The sequence below is a fragment of the Tiliqua scincoides genome, chromosome 13 (assembly GCF_035046505.1).
Source record: "Tiliqua scincoides isolate rTilSci1 chromosome 13, rTilSci1.hap2, whole genome shotgun sequence".
Lineage (NCBI taxonomy): Eukaryota > Metazoa > Chordata > Lepidosauria > Squamata > Scincidae > Tiliqua > Tiliqua scincoides.
Genome location: NC_089833.1, coordinates 16,248,143 through 16,264,953, shown reverse-complemented (window position 1 = coordinate 16,264,953; position 16,811 = coordinate 16,248,143). Strand labels below are relative to the sequence as shown.

Below are 16,811 nucleotides of genomic sequence, written 5' to 3'. Positions count from 1 at the left end.
CATTAAAGCCTGCCAGAGACTCTTGCCTGGGATGTGCAAGGCTGTGCTTGTGAGTTTGGGTTTTCACAGTGAGCTTCCTTTCCTTGAATTGTGCTCTGAACAATGACGCGGGAAGGAGCCCAAGAATGCCTTCCCCTCTTTCATCTTCAGACGCTCTCAACTGACTGCCGTACATACCATTCCGTGGCCACTCTTGTTTATTTTGCTCTGGCATTCCTCTTTGGAGACCTGGTGCTCTCCAATCTGTCTTCTCCCCAGGATTTCTCTGGCACCAGTGAAGAGACATCAGCCCCATTAGAGATGGTTCGAACCCCAGCCTCCACGTCCTGGCGTGGAACCATGGGAACACGCTGGGGGCTTGAATATGGGGGCAAAACACTGCACGGTTCTCAATGATCTGGTAGTTTCGACTCATGATTGGGAAGGCAGGTGCTTAACTCAGGAGATACAGATGCATTTAACCCCTGAAGACTTTTTATGGTGCCCCCTCTATTTTCCTATTGGAAATCTGCAAGCTTGTCCGTGTCTATAAGTTTTGCCCCTAACAGCAGGTCAGTCCAGCCATTTCTCTTCCAATATCCACTTTGGGAGTGGCTATTAAGAACCACATTGTGGCAAGTTGGGGTTACAACAACGGTTTATGGCTATTTATTATACCAAAGAATCCTATTAAGGTCCGTAAGTGAAACTGGTGTGAGCTGTTGCAGTAGCTTCATTTTTAGCAACAGGGTTGTAAACAGAATTTCATCAGAACAAAAGTTCAATCGGAAAACTGAGTTAACCCATTTTTGCCTGGCTTGCAGGTGTACACATTTGTCCCCCTTTGCGTATATGCATCGTTGGGCAGAATAGGCTTAATGTAAAGGAAGCACAGGCTGAAACAACATGACATGCCTCTTTAAAAAAAATTCCTAGTTTAAATGCTCTCTGGATTGCTCATAATCCAATCCTTAATCCAATCATAATCCAATCCTTCTGGAGGAAAAATCCATTACGGGGTACAAGCCATGATGTGTATGTGCAACCTCCTGATTTTAGAAATGGGCTATGTCAGAATGCCAGATGCAAGGGAGGGCACCAGGATGAGGTCTCTTGTTATCTGGTGTGCTCCCTGGGGCATTGGGTGGGCCACTGTGAGATACAGGAAGCTGGACTAGATGGGCCTGTGGCCTGATCCAGCGGGGCTGTTCTTATGTTCTTAACTACAATTCCCAGGAGGCCTTGCAGGTCTCTTGTTATCTGGTGTGCTCCCTGGGGCATTTGGTGGGCCGCTGTGAGATACAGGAAGCTGGACTAGATGGGCCTCTGGCCGGATCCAGTGGGGCTGTTCTTATGTTCTTATGTTCTTAAGCTGTGGCCAGCAGAGACTTGGGTGTATAGGAGGCAGTGTCTAGGACACCCCTTGTGTATTGGGTGTGTGAGTGAGGGACTCTTCAGTGTGTGCTTGCACCCCAAACCCAATGTTTAGAAGTTCTTATTTGTGCCATTTGAACTGTTCAGTAGTGTTCTTAATTCACTTAGAGGTGAAATGTGGCAGAGACATCTTGGAAGTTCTCGGGCATCCTTTGGCTAGAAACGCTGATTCACAGTTTTCAGGAACTTCACCCAACTGGGTTTTTATTGTGTAAGGGCAACCTACCCTGCTTAGGGGGAATTTCTTCATTTCCATCAAAGAGTATGGCTTCTGCTTAGTCATGTCTGTGCATAGCAGGGGCAAGGGGAAACCTGCAAAATGAGATTTCCACTTAAGTCTGGGAAAGTCCCGCAACAGATAGAATTATTTTTATACAGGGAGGTTGTGTTCTTCTCATCCATTCCATCATTTCTTCCTTGAGGAAAGGGGGGGGGGGACAGAGTGGATGAGGAAGTGAGCGGAGGAGAGTGGTGGTCTAGAGTGTCTTGACACTCTAGCCCACCACTCTCCTCTCCTCCACATTTTCCCCAGAGTCTAGTGAGTGGATGAGGTGGGGCAGATGGAGAGTAACTCCTTTGGGATTTAAGAAGAAAGAGGGGTGTGGTGCAGAAGACGACTTCTGGAGGACCAGCAAGCCACAGAGCACCTGGCAACAAGTTTCTTTGGGGACCTGAGTTTTCAAACAAAGAAAATAAAGTGGATCCCGCACGCATGGAAGCCTGTCCACCCTGACTTAATGTAAAGGTTAGAGCCAGTGGTTTGAACTGGGCTCCAAAACAAATTGGCAAATGCTGGAGAAGCTTTTAGGACAAACTGAGCAACAGTCCAGCAGCATCATTGTCAGTACCAGCTGAGGCTTCTTCAAGGCGGCTTTGTGTAGAAGAGCAAATTGTAATCCTCGTGGTGGGGAAAGGGCCTGTAGGTCAAGCGGTAGAGTCCATGCAGGAGGTTCCCAGTTCAGTCCCTGGTCCGTCTCCAGGAAGGACCAGGGAAGGCTCCTGCCTGAGACTTTAGAGATGCTGCTGACCAAGGTCAACCATCTGCCCTAGCTGGACCAATGGTCTGACTCAGCAGACAGAAGCTTTCTGTACCAATCCTTTCTGTCTCTTTGTGGGACAGACACACACAGACACAAGCTTCGGAGAAGCATTCTTTCATCTTGTGCCTTCTTCACTCCCCCTCTCGTGCCTCCCTGCAAATGTCAGGAAAGACATTTGCTCTCCTCTTACAGCCCCCCCCCCAGCCCTCTGCATTGTGATCAGAGTGTTATTTCCATGCATGAAGAATCTGGGAAGGCCCTTGTCCCAGAATGGTGCTGTGGCTGGAGGCCAGAGTCTCGCAGGATGGTGCTGAGTCACTCCTGCCTGCCTGACAGTTGCTGTGGGTCCCCCCCCCCTTCCACGGCTGAGAATGGCTTCCTTTTCAGGACCAGGGAGTGTGTGCAGGGTGAGCTGGAGTGGGGAAGGGGCTTGGCTCAGCAGAGCAGCAGCACCTGCTTGGCAGGCAGGTAGAAGGTCCCAGGTGCAGCCGTCTCCAGGGAGGGCTGGGACAAGCCCTTGCTTGAAGCCCTGGAAAGCTACTCCCAGTGTAGATGGGACTGATTTAGATAGTCTGACCCACTATATGCATATTCAGCACCACCCCAGCCGTTCAAAAGCCTCTCTCACTTCCTCTCTGGCTTCTACAGTTTCTGGTGCCAAGCATGGCTCCCTTGTGCCGAAGCCAATTTCTGCAGCTTAAGGGTTAAAAATCTGCTTTGTTTCTAAAACCCCCCCCCCCATTTTGGGGGGAAATTAAGTACAGTAAAGAGGCTGGATTTCTGGATTCTTGAGAGCTAGTTTATCCCTGCTGCAGAAGTGGGTGCAGGCAAGGAGGCTGGACTAGAGAGAGGCCTTGGATCCAAACCACTGGAAATATTTCTTTACCTGGTGCGTAATTCCACTGTGGAACTCCTTGCCACAGGATGTGGCGATGGCTCCTGGCCTAGATGCCTTTAAAGGAGAATTGGACAGATTGATGGAGGAAAAGTCCATCGCAGGTTACGAGCCATGATGGGTGTCCTGGTTTTAGGTGACCTCAGAATGCCAGGTGCACTGGAGTGACCACAGGTTGCAGAAGTATTGTTGTCTTGTGTGCTCCCAGAGGCATCTGGGGGGCCGCTGTGAGATACAGGAAGCTGGCCTTTGGCCTGATCCAGCAGGGCTGTTCTTATGTAGCTCTTCTTATGTTGAATGCACAGCCCCTCTAAGCGGAAATGCTACTGCTCAAGAAAAGCATTATGGAGTCTCTCTGCAGGAAGTAAAACAGACCCCAAGTCTCCAGCACCCAAAACTTTGTCCACATCTGCCGAAGCTTCAGTTGTTGCTCTCCCTCTTGGTTTCTCTCCTTCTGTTGTTGTCCTCCTGCTGGTGGTTATTCTGGGCTTATTGTGCCAGCTCACCTTGTGTGTCTTGCATGAGTTGGAAAAACTTCTGCTGAGTAGGAGACATTTTTTTTCCAGAGGATTCTGAGATCACAGTCCCCAAAACCCTGATCAGCAGAAATGTTGATGGAGCCAGTTTGGGGGGGGGGGGATGCCTGACCTCCCGTTCAGCTGAGCTTGGTAAACCTCAGTGCCTCTGTATACGGAAAAATCCGGGACCATCTGGGTCCCATTAGAAGGGGATTAGCCGAACGGCCTCATGATGTAGGAATTTTGTGGTTACCTTGGCCCCAAAGTTCTCTGAGCCCCACTCGATGTATATGGCTCTGCTGAAGATCATGTCACTGTGGGCATATTTGGGAGATGACTTCAGCCTCTCTCCCTTCTTCAAGGTGAAGGAACAGCCTGCCCTATTGTTCCCGGGACTGATTCCCTTTTTGAAAGGGGGGGGGGAGGGAGAGAAAATGTCAAAGGTTCTCCAACCACATGGGCAGCCCAATCCTAAGTAGTGCTGGCACACCCAGGCCATGTGGCCTGTGCTGTATTCAGTGCTAGTTGGTTGGAGGTCTCCTTTCCCCTCACCTTGAGTAACGCCCCCAGCCTGCCCTATGGGGCTACTTGGATCTAGCCTGCCTAGCCCAGGTAAAAGGGTTAGGATACGACAGAGGAGATGTCCGCCAATCCTGTTCCCTCCTGGGCTTGTTCTGCTCCCTGCTTCACCCAGATTGGGTCCCAGGAGGGGAGCGGGATTGGTGGTGGGTCCCCAATCCCATTGATTGATTGATTGGGATCATGGCACTGAAAAGGCTGAAGACCACTTATCAACTATGTTTTGCAAGGCCTCTGGTGGCCTCGGGTGACCTGCATCGGAAGAGCTTCCGTTGCGGCTCGAATCCCACATGTTCTCTTGTCCTGCGCTTTCGCTGCGCGTTGTTTTATGACCCTCGAGGTGCATATTCAGAAAGGCAGCCTGCAAAGGCCAGAATAAACCACAGGAAATGAAACGGCAGACCTTGTCTGGAGTGCCAACCCTTGGACTCGGCCTTTGGAGCGAAAATGCACTTTGCAGAATTCCTGGAGACACAACTGTGCTCGGTGTTGGGGGAGTCCAGCAAGCCATATTCCTCCTGGTTTTGCGCTGGCAGCTGGAGGGGCTGTGGCTGTCCTGCTGTCCCCCTGGAATGGGCCTTGAAGCCTTAGCTGTGTGTGTGTGTGTGTGTGTGTGTGTTGTAACTGGACCAGTGTTACCTCTGTTTGTTTGTTGTGGTGATAGGGGCTGGGAGCAAGGCTAGCGGCCTGCCTCGATGCCTCCTGGACAAACCAAGCATGGCCACTGCCACGGGGTCACACGTGTGAGACACACAACCATGGGTGTGTGGAACTGCTTGCAACAACTGCTCTTTGTCCCAGCCCAAATCCGCCACTCCTGCATGTTTGTCTAACTTCAAAGCAGCCTTTTCTGTCTCTCCCCCCCATACATGCTTCCCCCCCCCATGTAGCCTTGCCATTCCTCCCCTCCTGGCAGCTGGCTTGTCCCTGTTCCAGGGGAGCTCCTGTTTCACTCCTGACGCAGGTTGCTGAAAGGAAAGCCGGATTCGTGCCGCTGTCAGCTGGCTAGGTGAGCCCCTGTTGCCAGGAGGAAAATCCCTCCCCTCCCAAACCAGTTCCATAGCTACAGTTCAACACAAAACAACACTTTATTTTTATTTTTTTTAAAGGTGATGGTCTCCATTTATTTTTGGTGCCTTCTTGCTTTTTCTCTACTTAAAGGGGCTGGATGGCGTCTTCCGTGGTGGAGCAACAGGAGGTTGGCGATGATGATGATGGTGGGGGGGGGAAGACTTGGTGATTGCATGCAGTTTTTTTGCATGCAGGCGGCCACAGGTTCGAGTCCTGCCACCACCTCCAGCTCTGGCCGGGAAAGACCCGGCTCTGAAAAAACCTTGGAAAGCTGCTTTGCCTCCCCTCTAGCTACGCCACTGCCAGGGGAGGGTGTGCTCCCCAGGCGCGCCCCCTGGCGGCCGCCCGCAGCACAGGCTCGCCCTCCCTTTCTGGCTGCTCTCCAGTTTCCTGTTGGACGTCACTGTTGCCCTGCTGCAGTTCTCTGCCCCCCCCGCGCCCCCCCACCAGTGTGCAGCATTTCAAGTGAAACCCGAGACGCCCAGGAGGGGGGCCCCCTCCTCTGCCGCCTGGAAGGCACGCCTGCTGTGCAGAGAGAGAGGCTGATCTCCTCCCTCCCTCTCCAGTGGAGCTGCCTGGCTCCTGATCTCCCCCAGCTTGGCTCCTGGTGCCTGCGAGGGGGCAAAGCGGAGGGGCAAGGCGCTAGTCCTCAAGGATCGGGGAGCATGCACTGGTCTGCGCACCGGTAAGGCGTCGCTTGGCAGCTGGATCGGGACAAGCTGGTGCCTTTGCAAGACACCCCCCCTGCACTGCACTGCACTCCCCTCCTCCGCCCTTTTCGAGGCGTGCCGTGCGCTGCTCTTTCACTTCTGGGAAGCCACCATGGACAAGAAACCAGGTAGAGATGTTGCCACGCTTGCTTTGTCTCGAGACACTTGGCTACAAAGTGCCAAAGCACCCCGGGAGCTGGGGGAGCGCGCGAGGCCAGCTGCACCCGGGACGCCCTCTGCAAGAGGGCAGCTGCAGAGCGTGCACACTTTCCTGGGAGCAAGCCCCATTGACCGTCATGGGACTTACTTTTGAGTAGACCTGCTTAGGCGCCGGCTGCTGCACCCCAAAAACGTGGTTCTGCTTGGGCGCTTTTTCTTTGCAAGTTGGAAGGATTTTGCACAACGGTTTGTTTGTGTGTGTGTGTGTTTTCCTGATGGGGGGAGGGGGGTTTGCAGAGCAGCTTGGTGCGGAGGGGAGGGGGGGTTGGTTGCAAGATGACCCCGAGCTTGCAAAAGTCCGTGATCCCTGCACAAAGTTTGTTTTTTTTTTTGCGTGGGGGGGGGGGGGAATGGCATGTGCTCTTATGCATGTATGGAGCCCTTTCCTGGCCTTGCTGCAACGCACAGGCTTCCCCCTTGCACAAGCTGTTTGCAGGGTCTGATCTCTGCTAGCCTGCTGCGTTGGCCCCTGCAGCCTCTCCCCCCACTTTGCAGGCAGCTGAAAGTTCTGATTATAGCCTGGCCTGGGAGTTGACAGGTCACACTTGGGGGGTGCTGGTGGTGTCGAGTCTGCCTGCAGCCTCCAGGCTTTCCAACTTGGAAAAGAGCTCTTTCGTCTCTCCCTGCTGGCTTCTCCTCCTCCTTCTTCCCCCCCCACCACCCCCATTGCAACTTCTGCAAACAAAAGGCAATTGATCCTGCAGCAGGAGGCTTTCAGGAATGGGCACCATGACAGGAAGCTGCTTCTGACACCCCCCCCCCCCGTCCTGGCCCCTCCTGCGCAGGGGTTGCAGTTTTGCAAAACCCTGCAAAGCATCAGCTTGAGTTCTGCAGAGCTCTAGCATGAGATCAGGGAAGTCGAAAGCTCTTCCTGTCACTTCCATTGCGCAGGCCGCAATGCCTGGACAGGGCGCTGTTTGCTTCTGGGTGGAAGAAATGCACTCTTCACATGCCTCAAGGAACACTTGCTTATTGCCAGGATTAAGGCCATCGCACTACGCAGGGTGGCCAGGGGTGTGTTTTTGTGCAAGAGGAACAACAGCCCCCTCCCCCAAAATCCTCTACAGAAATCCAGTGCCCCCACCCTCCCAAGTCTAGGGCCCTGGGTGAGCCTTGGCATGGCTTCAGGACATGCACGAGGTCAGACTCTCTGGTGTCTGAGGCGAAATTCCCGGCAAGCCTGCCGTTTCCGGCTCTCACGGTTTGTTGAGAACAGTTTAGAAGTTTTTTAAAAAAAAGTTTTGCACAACATCTGGTTGGATGAACGTGGGAAGGGGTGCAGGAGCAGAGCTGCCCACAGCCCAAAGGGGGGCCGAACTTTTGTGCTCTGTGTCTGGGGCGTGCATGTTTCTTGCTCGTTCCCTGCGGAGCACATGAATGTGCAGTGCCACACATCATGCCCGGCTACCCTGCGTGCAGTTCCTTACTTGTCCCCTCCCCCCATCTGTCCCTGCACTCTAGGCAGGGTGGTGATGTAAGAGTCTGGAACGCTTGGTGTCCATTATTGCAACAGCCCTGCGAGGTAGGCTGGCATTACAGAGGGACTGTATGGTCATCTCCCTAAGTGCACCCAGGACGTTTGTGGCGGCGGTGGGCTCAGAAGTCATGTGCTTGACCGCACAAGCTTGCCGCTACGCATTTGGGTTGGAGTAGCTGCTGCTGTGACAGCCTGGATGAATGCAGTAATGGTGAGCTCCTGGGGCAGAGGGATAAGAAATCGGTGCCGGGCTATCTGGAGAGCTGGAATTTTGTGCATGGCTCTGTGCTTAGTGACCGCCCCTTAGCCTCTGCCCCCCACAGCCCATCTGTTTCTCCCTTGTCCAGCTGCATAACTAGTAATTTTGGCACACGGGAGGGGGAGACTCTCCATGCTACCGTCTCTTCTCCCTGGTTAGGGAACTTGGCACAGTGCAAACGTGCAGAGGTGTCTCCCCAATGCACTTGGTTCCTTCTGTCCCCCTCCCACATTATGTTTCTAATGCTGTCAGTGAGTAACATACATACTTTCTCTATGTGTCCGTCCCCCCCATCCTTGCAATAGCCCTGTCAGGCAGAGTGAACTGAGAGAGCATTGCTTACTTGGGGTTTGAATCCTGATCTCCTGGGTGAACATGAATTTTGTTGCCCACGTTAGGCCTTGGGGTGGTGCCCTGTTGCTCTTATTTCCCATCTTTATCCTTAAAAATAAAAATGTTCCTGCGGTCCTCCTTGCCACTCCACATCACTGGATAACCAGAATCTCACGTTGATGCTCTATGCGGTGTGGGAGCAGATGTCTCTGGCCCTCTGCTGACATTTCCTATCATGCGAGAGATACTTTGTGTGTGTGTCTTGTGATTGACGCCTTTTGCCCACCACATCGCAAAGGTGGTCTGTGGCCTGGAAGCTTTTTCCAGTGTCCCCCCCCCCTTCCATCTTCTGTAGTGTTGCATAAAAAGCGAAACTTTTTAAAACTGAAAGACGGATTGGCTCTGTAATATTCTGAAAGTCAATGTCAGGAAGGCTGGGAAAATCCAGGTGGATGTTGGCTTGGGTTTTCCCCAGATATCTGGTGTGTGTGATGCTTGTGTGCGCATGTGTAAAACCTAGGGGTTGGGAAGAATGTACTGTTCAGCAGATATCTGCACATTTTGATACCAGCTCTTAAATATTTAGTTCTGAGACTTGCCGCAAGTGCTCTGGCAGTTCTGCTCATTGCCATTGAGAACATGGGAAGCTGCCTCATTTTGAGGTCCATCTGTCAACTGATTGGCTGCTGCTGTCCAGGGTCCCAGATGGAGCCTTTTTCTGGCCTACCTTGAGATGGACCGAACAGGGGAGCCCTGGATGCAAAACACAAAAGCCTGAACCCTACTGTCCTGGTTGACTGGGAAAGTGCTTGTGGAGGGCCTCTCTCTCTCTGTCTCTCTCTCTGTATTTTAATTTTGCATGCAAACCATTAGAACAGTGGTTCTCAAACTTTGTAGCACCCTGGACCCACCAGAAGTGATGTCATGATTGGAAGGGGCATAATCAAGCAGGAGAAATTTTAACACCCCCCCCCCATATGACAAAATCAAATCAATTAATTAATTGGGCATCTGCAGGGTATAAATATTTTAAATAAATAAAGTAAGTAAATTAAAAGTTTACAATAAGTATCGTTTTAAAAATTTATTTAAAATAAAGAAGAACCCCTCCTAACCTTCCCAAAGAGTTGCTGGTCTGCTTAAAAAAAATAAATTCCCCAAACATCTCAAAGGCTGAAATCCTGTCCACACCTACAGGGGAATGAGCTCCATTGACTATCATTGTTCAAAACATATACGTAGTAGCCAGTTAAAAGTACAGATCTCTGACGTTTTCCCAAATGCAGGCACATGCTGTGGTAGCTTCCAGGCTTTGAAATGAATGGGAACCCACCTGAGACTGGTTCACAACCCATCTAGTGGGTCCCAACCCCCAGTTTGAGAAATACTGCATTAGAAGACTCAGAAGCAAAACTATTGTTATTATTATTAACAGTATTTATATACCGCTTTTCAATGAAAAGCTCACAAAGCGGTTTACAGAGAAAATCAAATAACTGAAGGCTCCCTGTCCAAAAAGGGCTTACAATCTAAGGGCGCAATCCTAACCCCTTATGTCAGTGCTTTCCAGCACTGGCATAGCGGCGCCAATGGGACGTGTGCTGCATCCTGCAGTTGGGTGTCACTCCTTAAAGTAAGGGAATGTTTGTTCCCTTACCTCAGTGCTGCATTATATCAGTGCTGGAAAGCACTGGCATAAGGGGTTAGGATTGCACCCTAAAAGATGCAAAACACCAGCAGACCACCACTAGAAAAGACACTGCAGGGGTGAGATGGGCCAGTTACTCTCCCCCTACTAAAAGGAGGAGCACCCACTTAAAAAGCGCCTCTTACCCAGTTTGCAGGGGTGCTATGAAAACACACTGTGCAAATTAAAATACCAGAAGCACAATAAAGAGGATGATTTAAAGTCTGTCTGTCTGTCTAGGCCAGTGGTATTTAACCAGTGTGTCACGAATGATCCACAGGTGTGCTGCAGGAGTTTTTTTTTGGGGGGGGGGTCATTTATTAATAGAGCCAATGGGGAATGTCAGCCCCCCCAACGCAGCAGTGTGCCTTGTCAATTTTAGCACCTTCTCAGTGTGCCCTGAGATGGGAAAGGCTGAAAACTGCTGGCCATAGGCCTTTCTCTAGTAGTGATTTGTGGGTCAACGGGCTTGTGGATTTGCATGTCTGGATATGTTTGCAAGGCTGCATGTCATTCCCTCTGGCCCCCCCCACTTTAAAAAAAAAAAGTGTGCTTGTTAGTTGTACTGCACCACTGGGATGCTGTGAAATGAAAGTACCAGGGTTGCTTTTGACTTCTTCCCTTGGAGGTGACAGGCATGAGGTCTGCTGACATGCCACCGAATCTAGGTAGCATTTTGTCTTGCTAAGAGTGCAGCTTATTTAATCAGCAGGGCCTGCAATAAAATGTTCAACCTTGAGAGGCAAAACCCTCTTTTTGTTGCTGTTGTTTTGATGTGCAGGTGAGAGGCAGAGCCTCTGCTATACATGCAGCAGGTCCTGGGTTCAATATCTGGCACCTCCCCATAGAACTGAAGAAAATCTCCTGTCTGAAATCATAAGAGAGCCACTTCTGCCAGCCGGAGTTGATGGTGGTCTGACTCAGTATGGCAGCGTTCTAAGAATTGTTAGCTTTCTTTAGCCCAGCCAGTGGTCGGGACCCGCTAGGTGGGTTTGTGAGTCAACTTCAGGCTTGTAATCGCTTCCAGACAACCAGGGAGCAAAACTGTTAGGCGAGCTGTGAGTGCATGTTTATGCACACCTTTGTATGCTACAAACGGCTAACATTGGCCCGTATGGCGCAGCGGTTCCCGAACTTACTGTGGTTGTGGTGCCCACCTTTCACGGCAGCCTCTTCTTCCCAGCAATCCTGGGCACCGCCATCGTGGATCGCGTGAGACTTTGTGTGGTCCAAGATGGTAGCGCCCAGGAGAACTGGGAAGAAGAGGCCAACAGGGTCGTCTTGCAGTGCTCCTGTGAGTTCACCGCGGCGCACAGTTTGCAGGCTAGTAAGTCTTTGCAAAGGCTTGTTTCCAGAGTGGCATGGTCTGTGGTCAAGGTGAGTGGGTCCTTGCAGACACATGGAGCATCGTGACTGTGTCCTTGGCCCACCAAAGTATTCTGCTGGGGGGGGGGGGTTAAAGGCAAAAAGGAAAGCTCTGCATGTCGTGCTCTGTGGATTGGCTGGGTGAGAACACAGCCTGCCTTGGCTCCCCGATTCTTAGCCAGCCTGCTTAGTTGCTTTAGTAGTTTTGGCACCTGATGCATGCGCAGTTGCTGTTGGAGGGGGAATTTTGGACCTGCTGGAATTTTTTTTGGTTCCTTTTCTGCCTGTCACCCTTTGCTTGCTCACGCAAGTATTCGCAGAAGTGTCAGCCGAGTGCAAACCGCCCTGTGCTATTTATAGCTTTTCCTTTACCCAGTTGGAAGCCCTGTGGGGATGGGTACAGGAGAAGGGGAGCGCTGCGGGCGGTAAAAGCAGCCCGATACCGTCGCCACTGCGGCGCTGACGGGCTGCCAAGCGAAAGGTGGACTTTCCAGCCAAGCCCGTTGGGCTGGGAGCAGGTCACTAGACGTGCATCTTTCCATGCCTGCTCCTCGCTGGAGGTGTTCAGGATGCTTCTCGGTCAGGAAGGTGGAGATTGCAATGCGCACATGCGTCCCAACCCCTCCTTTTCATCTTGGGAGTGTTGCAAGGGTGCAGGGGAGATACACTGCAGGGGGGATACTTGGGACTTGTGTGCAAGGGCTTCAAGGCGGTCAGTTTTGTTTTGGAGCTGCAAAAGTGAGCGGGATGGGGTTGTGCACTTTGCACTTTGCCGGGGAGTCCTAGTCCCCCTTGTCACTTGCCTAGCGCCTTTCTGAGTGTGCATCTTTGTCTGTGAGGTATTATTATCCCCATATTGCAGATGGGAAAACTGAGGCTGACAGGGGGCCGCTTGCCCAAGGCCTACAAGCGAATTCAAGACAGAGGCAAGATTTAACCAGGGAAGTCCTGATTTACAACTCTGGCTGCAGTCCTCTCCACACTTTCCTGGGAGTAAATCTCATGGAACACAAGGGGACTTACTTCTGAGTAGACATGCCTAGGCTTAGGCAGTTTGTCTCTTAGCCTCTCCGTCATTCCAGCCCTGAGTCTGGAACCCTGAAAAACCAGACTTTGCTTTAGTGTATGCTCCTAGTCCTCATGATTGTGGAGAATTGAAAGTGTCTGTGAAAGAGCAATGCTTTCAGCATTCCAGGACTGTCAGTAGTCTCCTCCATGAACGTTGTTATTATTATTATTATTATTATTATTATTATTATTATTATTATTATTATTATTATTATTATTATTTTAATTAATTAATTAATTAATTAATTAATTAATGTGCTGCTTTTCAACAAAAAAAAGTTCAGCATTCCAGGACTGTCAGTAGTCTCCTCCATAAACTTAATTAATTAATTAATTAATTAATTAATTAATTAATTAATTAATTAATGTGCTGCTTTTCAACAAAAAAAGTTCACAAATTAGCAGAGAAAATCAAATGCATACCCCTGTCCCGAAAGGGCTCACAGTCGAAAAAGATAAAGAAGCGAAAAGGTAGGCAGCAGCAAGAAAAGGCACGTAGGGCTGTCCTTGAAGACTGTTCAGAATCCAAAAGCTGGGATATGAGCTTCAGCGCCTGCACCATCAGGTTAGCAAAGGGCTCTTCACAAGACGGAGGGGAGAGGTTTAATATAGGTTAGCCATGGGGTGAAACCCCTGCATCCCCCCTCCCCCCAAAAAACCTGACTCAGCTGGAAGCTGCCATGGGCTGGGCTTTGCTGTGGACTGACTTGCCTGGGTGAGTAGCCCATTAGTCACCCAGCATGACTACTGGCAAGGCTGGTCCGTCTGGTATCGTGCCCTGTAAGTCTTTTCATAGCTAAGGGTGTACGTTCTGCCCTTCAGCATTCCAAGACCAAGCAGGATTCTATCCTGTCCTCGTCGACTTGATGCCAGGTTGAAAAATGCACATTTACTTCCCTGTCATATTCTTTAACCTGCTCTGAGGAACTCTGGCAGAATCTAGAATCAGGTCTCTGGAAGTCTTTGTCTAGTTCTCAAACCTTTTTAGCACCCGGACCCACTTTTTAAAATGACACTCTATGGGGACCCACCCCCTAGCTTTATGAGACTGTAAAAGAAGGTGATCTAGAAAGGAATAATACATTTATTTGCAAGTAATATTTTATCTATTTGTTTGCAAAAAAAAACCTCAATCCATTTCTCATAACGAGGCAGCCTTAATGAATAGTCTCAGGGCTTGAGGGCTTAGTTCTGTGACCCAGCTTTCTCCTGCCCCCCCCGCCTGCCATTGATGGACTGGCGGGGGGGGGAACACACCAGAAGAAAAGACACTCGGGTAGTGATCTCCCTGTATTTACACATACTTGCAAACAGCAGGAGCTTAGTTCCTTGCAGGGCACTTAGCAGCTACTGTATGTTCTTATGTATCTGATTTTGGAATAGCCTCAGGGCTGGAAGCAATTAGCTATCTGATCTTTCCATCATCCATGTTTTCACTGGAGGCTCTGCGGGACCCACCAGAAATTGGGTCCCGGCCCACAGTTTGACAAACGCTGGTCTATTGTATGGGAATCTTGACTTGTTGGAAAACTGCAGAGCTCTGTGTCCCTTGTCCTGTTTATCTGGTCAGGTTTGCGGCACCCCCAAAAGATAGTTTTGTGGGGTTGGATTGTTCAGCGTTGTGCGAGCAAAACAAGCGAGACTTCATCACCAGCCGTTCTGTTGCCAAGCCATGATTCGTCCCCAGCACAAAATTTTGTAATGATGACGACATGCAGCCCCTGTTGGTTGAGTCAGACCTTTTGGTCCATGCAAGTCAGCCGTGCCAACACAGACTGGCAGCAGCCCTCCAGGGTTTCGGACAGGGGTACTGCCTAGCTCTGCCTAGGGATGCTAGAGATTGAAGCTTGTCCTTTCTGCCTGCAAAGCAGGGACTCTACCACTTAGCTATAGCCCCTTCCCCAAATATGTTTATTTTTATAAACACTCTTTCAGTGTATCTAAATGTGCGTGCAACTTTAAATGTTATCTGTGTACATTTGTAAATAGATCAAGGGTCTGACTTGGTTATAAATTTGGTGGGTGTTTTTATTGGTATACATTCATTGTAAACTACATTAATATTTTTAAGTAAGATATAAATTAATCAAGTAATAGCGGCAACTCTTCCCCATTAAACTACATACATATAACTGAAACAATGGCATTTGCTTCTCCTGTTTACCCTGGCTCCCCTCCCTCTGTTATCTCTCTTGTGTCAGTTTCTAGATTGTAAGCCCCTCAGGGCAGAGACCTCTGCACAGAAATGCAGAAGGACTTAATAGTCTCCTCCAGAATGCTTAAGTCAGTGGAAACCATGTCCCCCTTGGACTAAAGGGGTGTCCCACATCCTCTCTGCAGTTACCCTGTGGTAGCAGTAATAACCCATTACCCAAGTTGGAAGCAGCCCCCGGAAATCTCAGAGGGTCTGGCCGCTGCTGTCTTGGGGGCAACTCTAGAGTTGCAATGACCTCTAGTGGTCAGAGTCCAAAATGGTACAAACCCAGGGCTGGTTCCCTGTTTGGGAGGAGGGGGCAGGAATTGACTGTGGCCAAATATAAATACATCGTGAATCAGCGTGGATGCACGTGAAAGGACCCGAGTAGGGTTGAAATCAGGTTATTCTTGCATCCAGGAAGATTATACAAAGCCCCTGCTTAGATTCCCACATGCAGGGATACCACATGTGCATAAATAGCCATGCGTGTGCATTCAGGGGAGCACCTGTCAATCTTTGCAGGCTTAAGGACTAGAAACTTGCTTAAGGCAAGAAGAAAAGTTCATGTTCTGAGGATGGTGAGTTCTACACCTAACAATGACATTTGCTGTTGTGGAATGTACCCAGCTCTGACCCCAAAGAGGAAAAAAAGGGTGGGCAGTCTAGACTCTAATCTGTAGCTGGACTAATTTTTGCTCAGTTTACCAGCCTGAATTTCAGAAGGTCCTGGCTAGAGGTTATCCTTCTGTGTTGAGAGTTGCACTGTGTTATCTTCACAAGTTTTTATTTTATTTTAGCTTGGTTGCAGAATTCTGTAAGCGACAGGTTTTCAATCAGAGGTTGGAGGTATGACCAGAATTGAGTCTTCTTTGGGTTTGACGAATCATACTGACATTTAATCCTGTGTGTCTTTTTCTCCCCCCCCCCTTTTTTTTGTAGATCCTAAAAGATCCTTGGAAAAGCGCAAAGGTACATTGATTTTTTTTTTTCTCTTTGCACCTTTTCCTTTTACATTGGAATTAGTTGCCGATGCTCTTGAAGTTTGACCTGGGTCTTTGGCTTGATAAAACTGAGGTGTGGAGCTCCTCTGGAAACAGTGCTTCCTGTCTTCAGGGCCTTGGAGCTTTCGCTACCAGTCGTTTGAGCTTCCCAACACTCTTCCAAGAATCCTTTCCAGCACTGACACTGAAATTCTGGGATTTCTCTAGCAGCTTTGGGTGCCTCCAGCTTTTGAGGAATCACCCCTGGCAAAGGAGTGGGAGACTGGACCTGTCTTGTGGCATGCCCAGATTCTCTTGCATCTTTTAATACATTTGCTGTTTTTCTTCTAGGGAAAAAAAGACCGCCCAACTTGAGGGTGCCTTCGGCCAACAGGCTGCCTCCCGTCCCCCCAACGTAAGAAATCCCCTCTTCCCACTTTACAAATCTTTAACCTTTCTGCAGCTGGGGCAAGCCAAGGAATACAATCCAAGCAGTGTGCAATGTGAGAACTCTACCTCTCCTGGTTGGCCTCAGGCAAACCATTCCCTCCCAGCCCCAGTTTTCCTCATCTGCAATATGGGTATAAAGTTCTCACTTCACTGGGTTGTTGTAAGAGTAGCTTGAAAATAACACCTGTGACAGGATTGAACAATTGAACAGAACAGCTCAGCAGAGTGATGACAAATAAGCAAAAAATGATGTGGTTGGAAGGAGAGCCCGTCTGTAATTAGCTGTGATAAACACAGCAGAAATAAAATAGTATTTAAAAAATAATAAAGGACTGGACACTTAGTGCAGTGGTTCTCAAATTTACCTGGGTCTGAGCCACAGCTCCGAGTCTGTAGCAGAGAGGAGCTTTGCCACTTGTGGGGTGCTTTTGAACCTTGCACGCTCGTGAAACACAGAGTAACATAAATGTGCGAGCCATCACTTTGTTCTGTCTTGCCTTGCAGACCTCCGAGGAATTTGGATTCCAGAACATTTATTACCATCGGTGAG

The 16,811-nt window shown here is 49.8% G+C and overlaps 1 protein-coding gene across 2 annotated transcripts in view; it reads left to right on the top strand.

Annotated features, from left to right (window-relative positions):
* Positions 1–16,811, top strand: part of MAP2K3 (mitogen-activated protein kinase kinase 3) — a 37,603-nt gene that overhangs the window by 11,570 nt on the left and 9,222 nt on the right. The window contains exons 1-4 of one of the 2 annotated variants that reach the window (XM_066640540.1): positions 5,976–6,354; positions 15,771–15,800; positions 16,163–16,226; positions 16,766–16,811. The exon at positions 16,766–16,811 is cut by the window's right edge and continues 3 nt beyond it. In XM_066640540.1, the coding sequence (XP_066496637.1) occupies positions 6,339–6,354; positions 15,771–15,800; positions 16,163–16,226; positions 16,766–16,811 (156 nt within the window). In that variant the 5' untranslated portion in view covers positions 5,976–6,338. Of the gene's footprint in view, positions 1–5,975; positions 6,355–15,770; positions 15,801–16,162; positions 16,227–16,765 lie in introns of those variants that run through there. The other variant, XM_066640541.1, reaches the window with a different exon arrangement.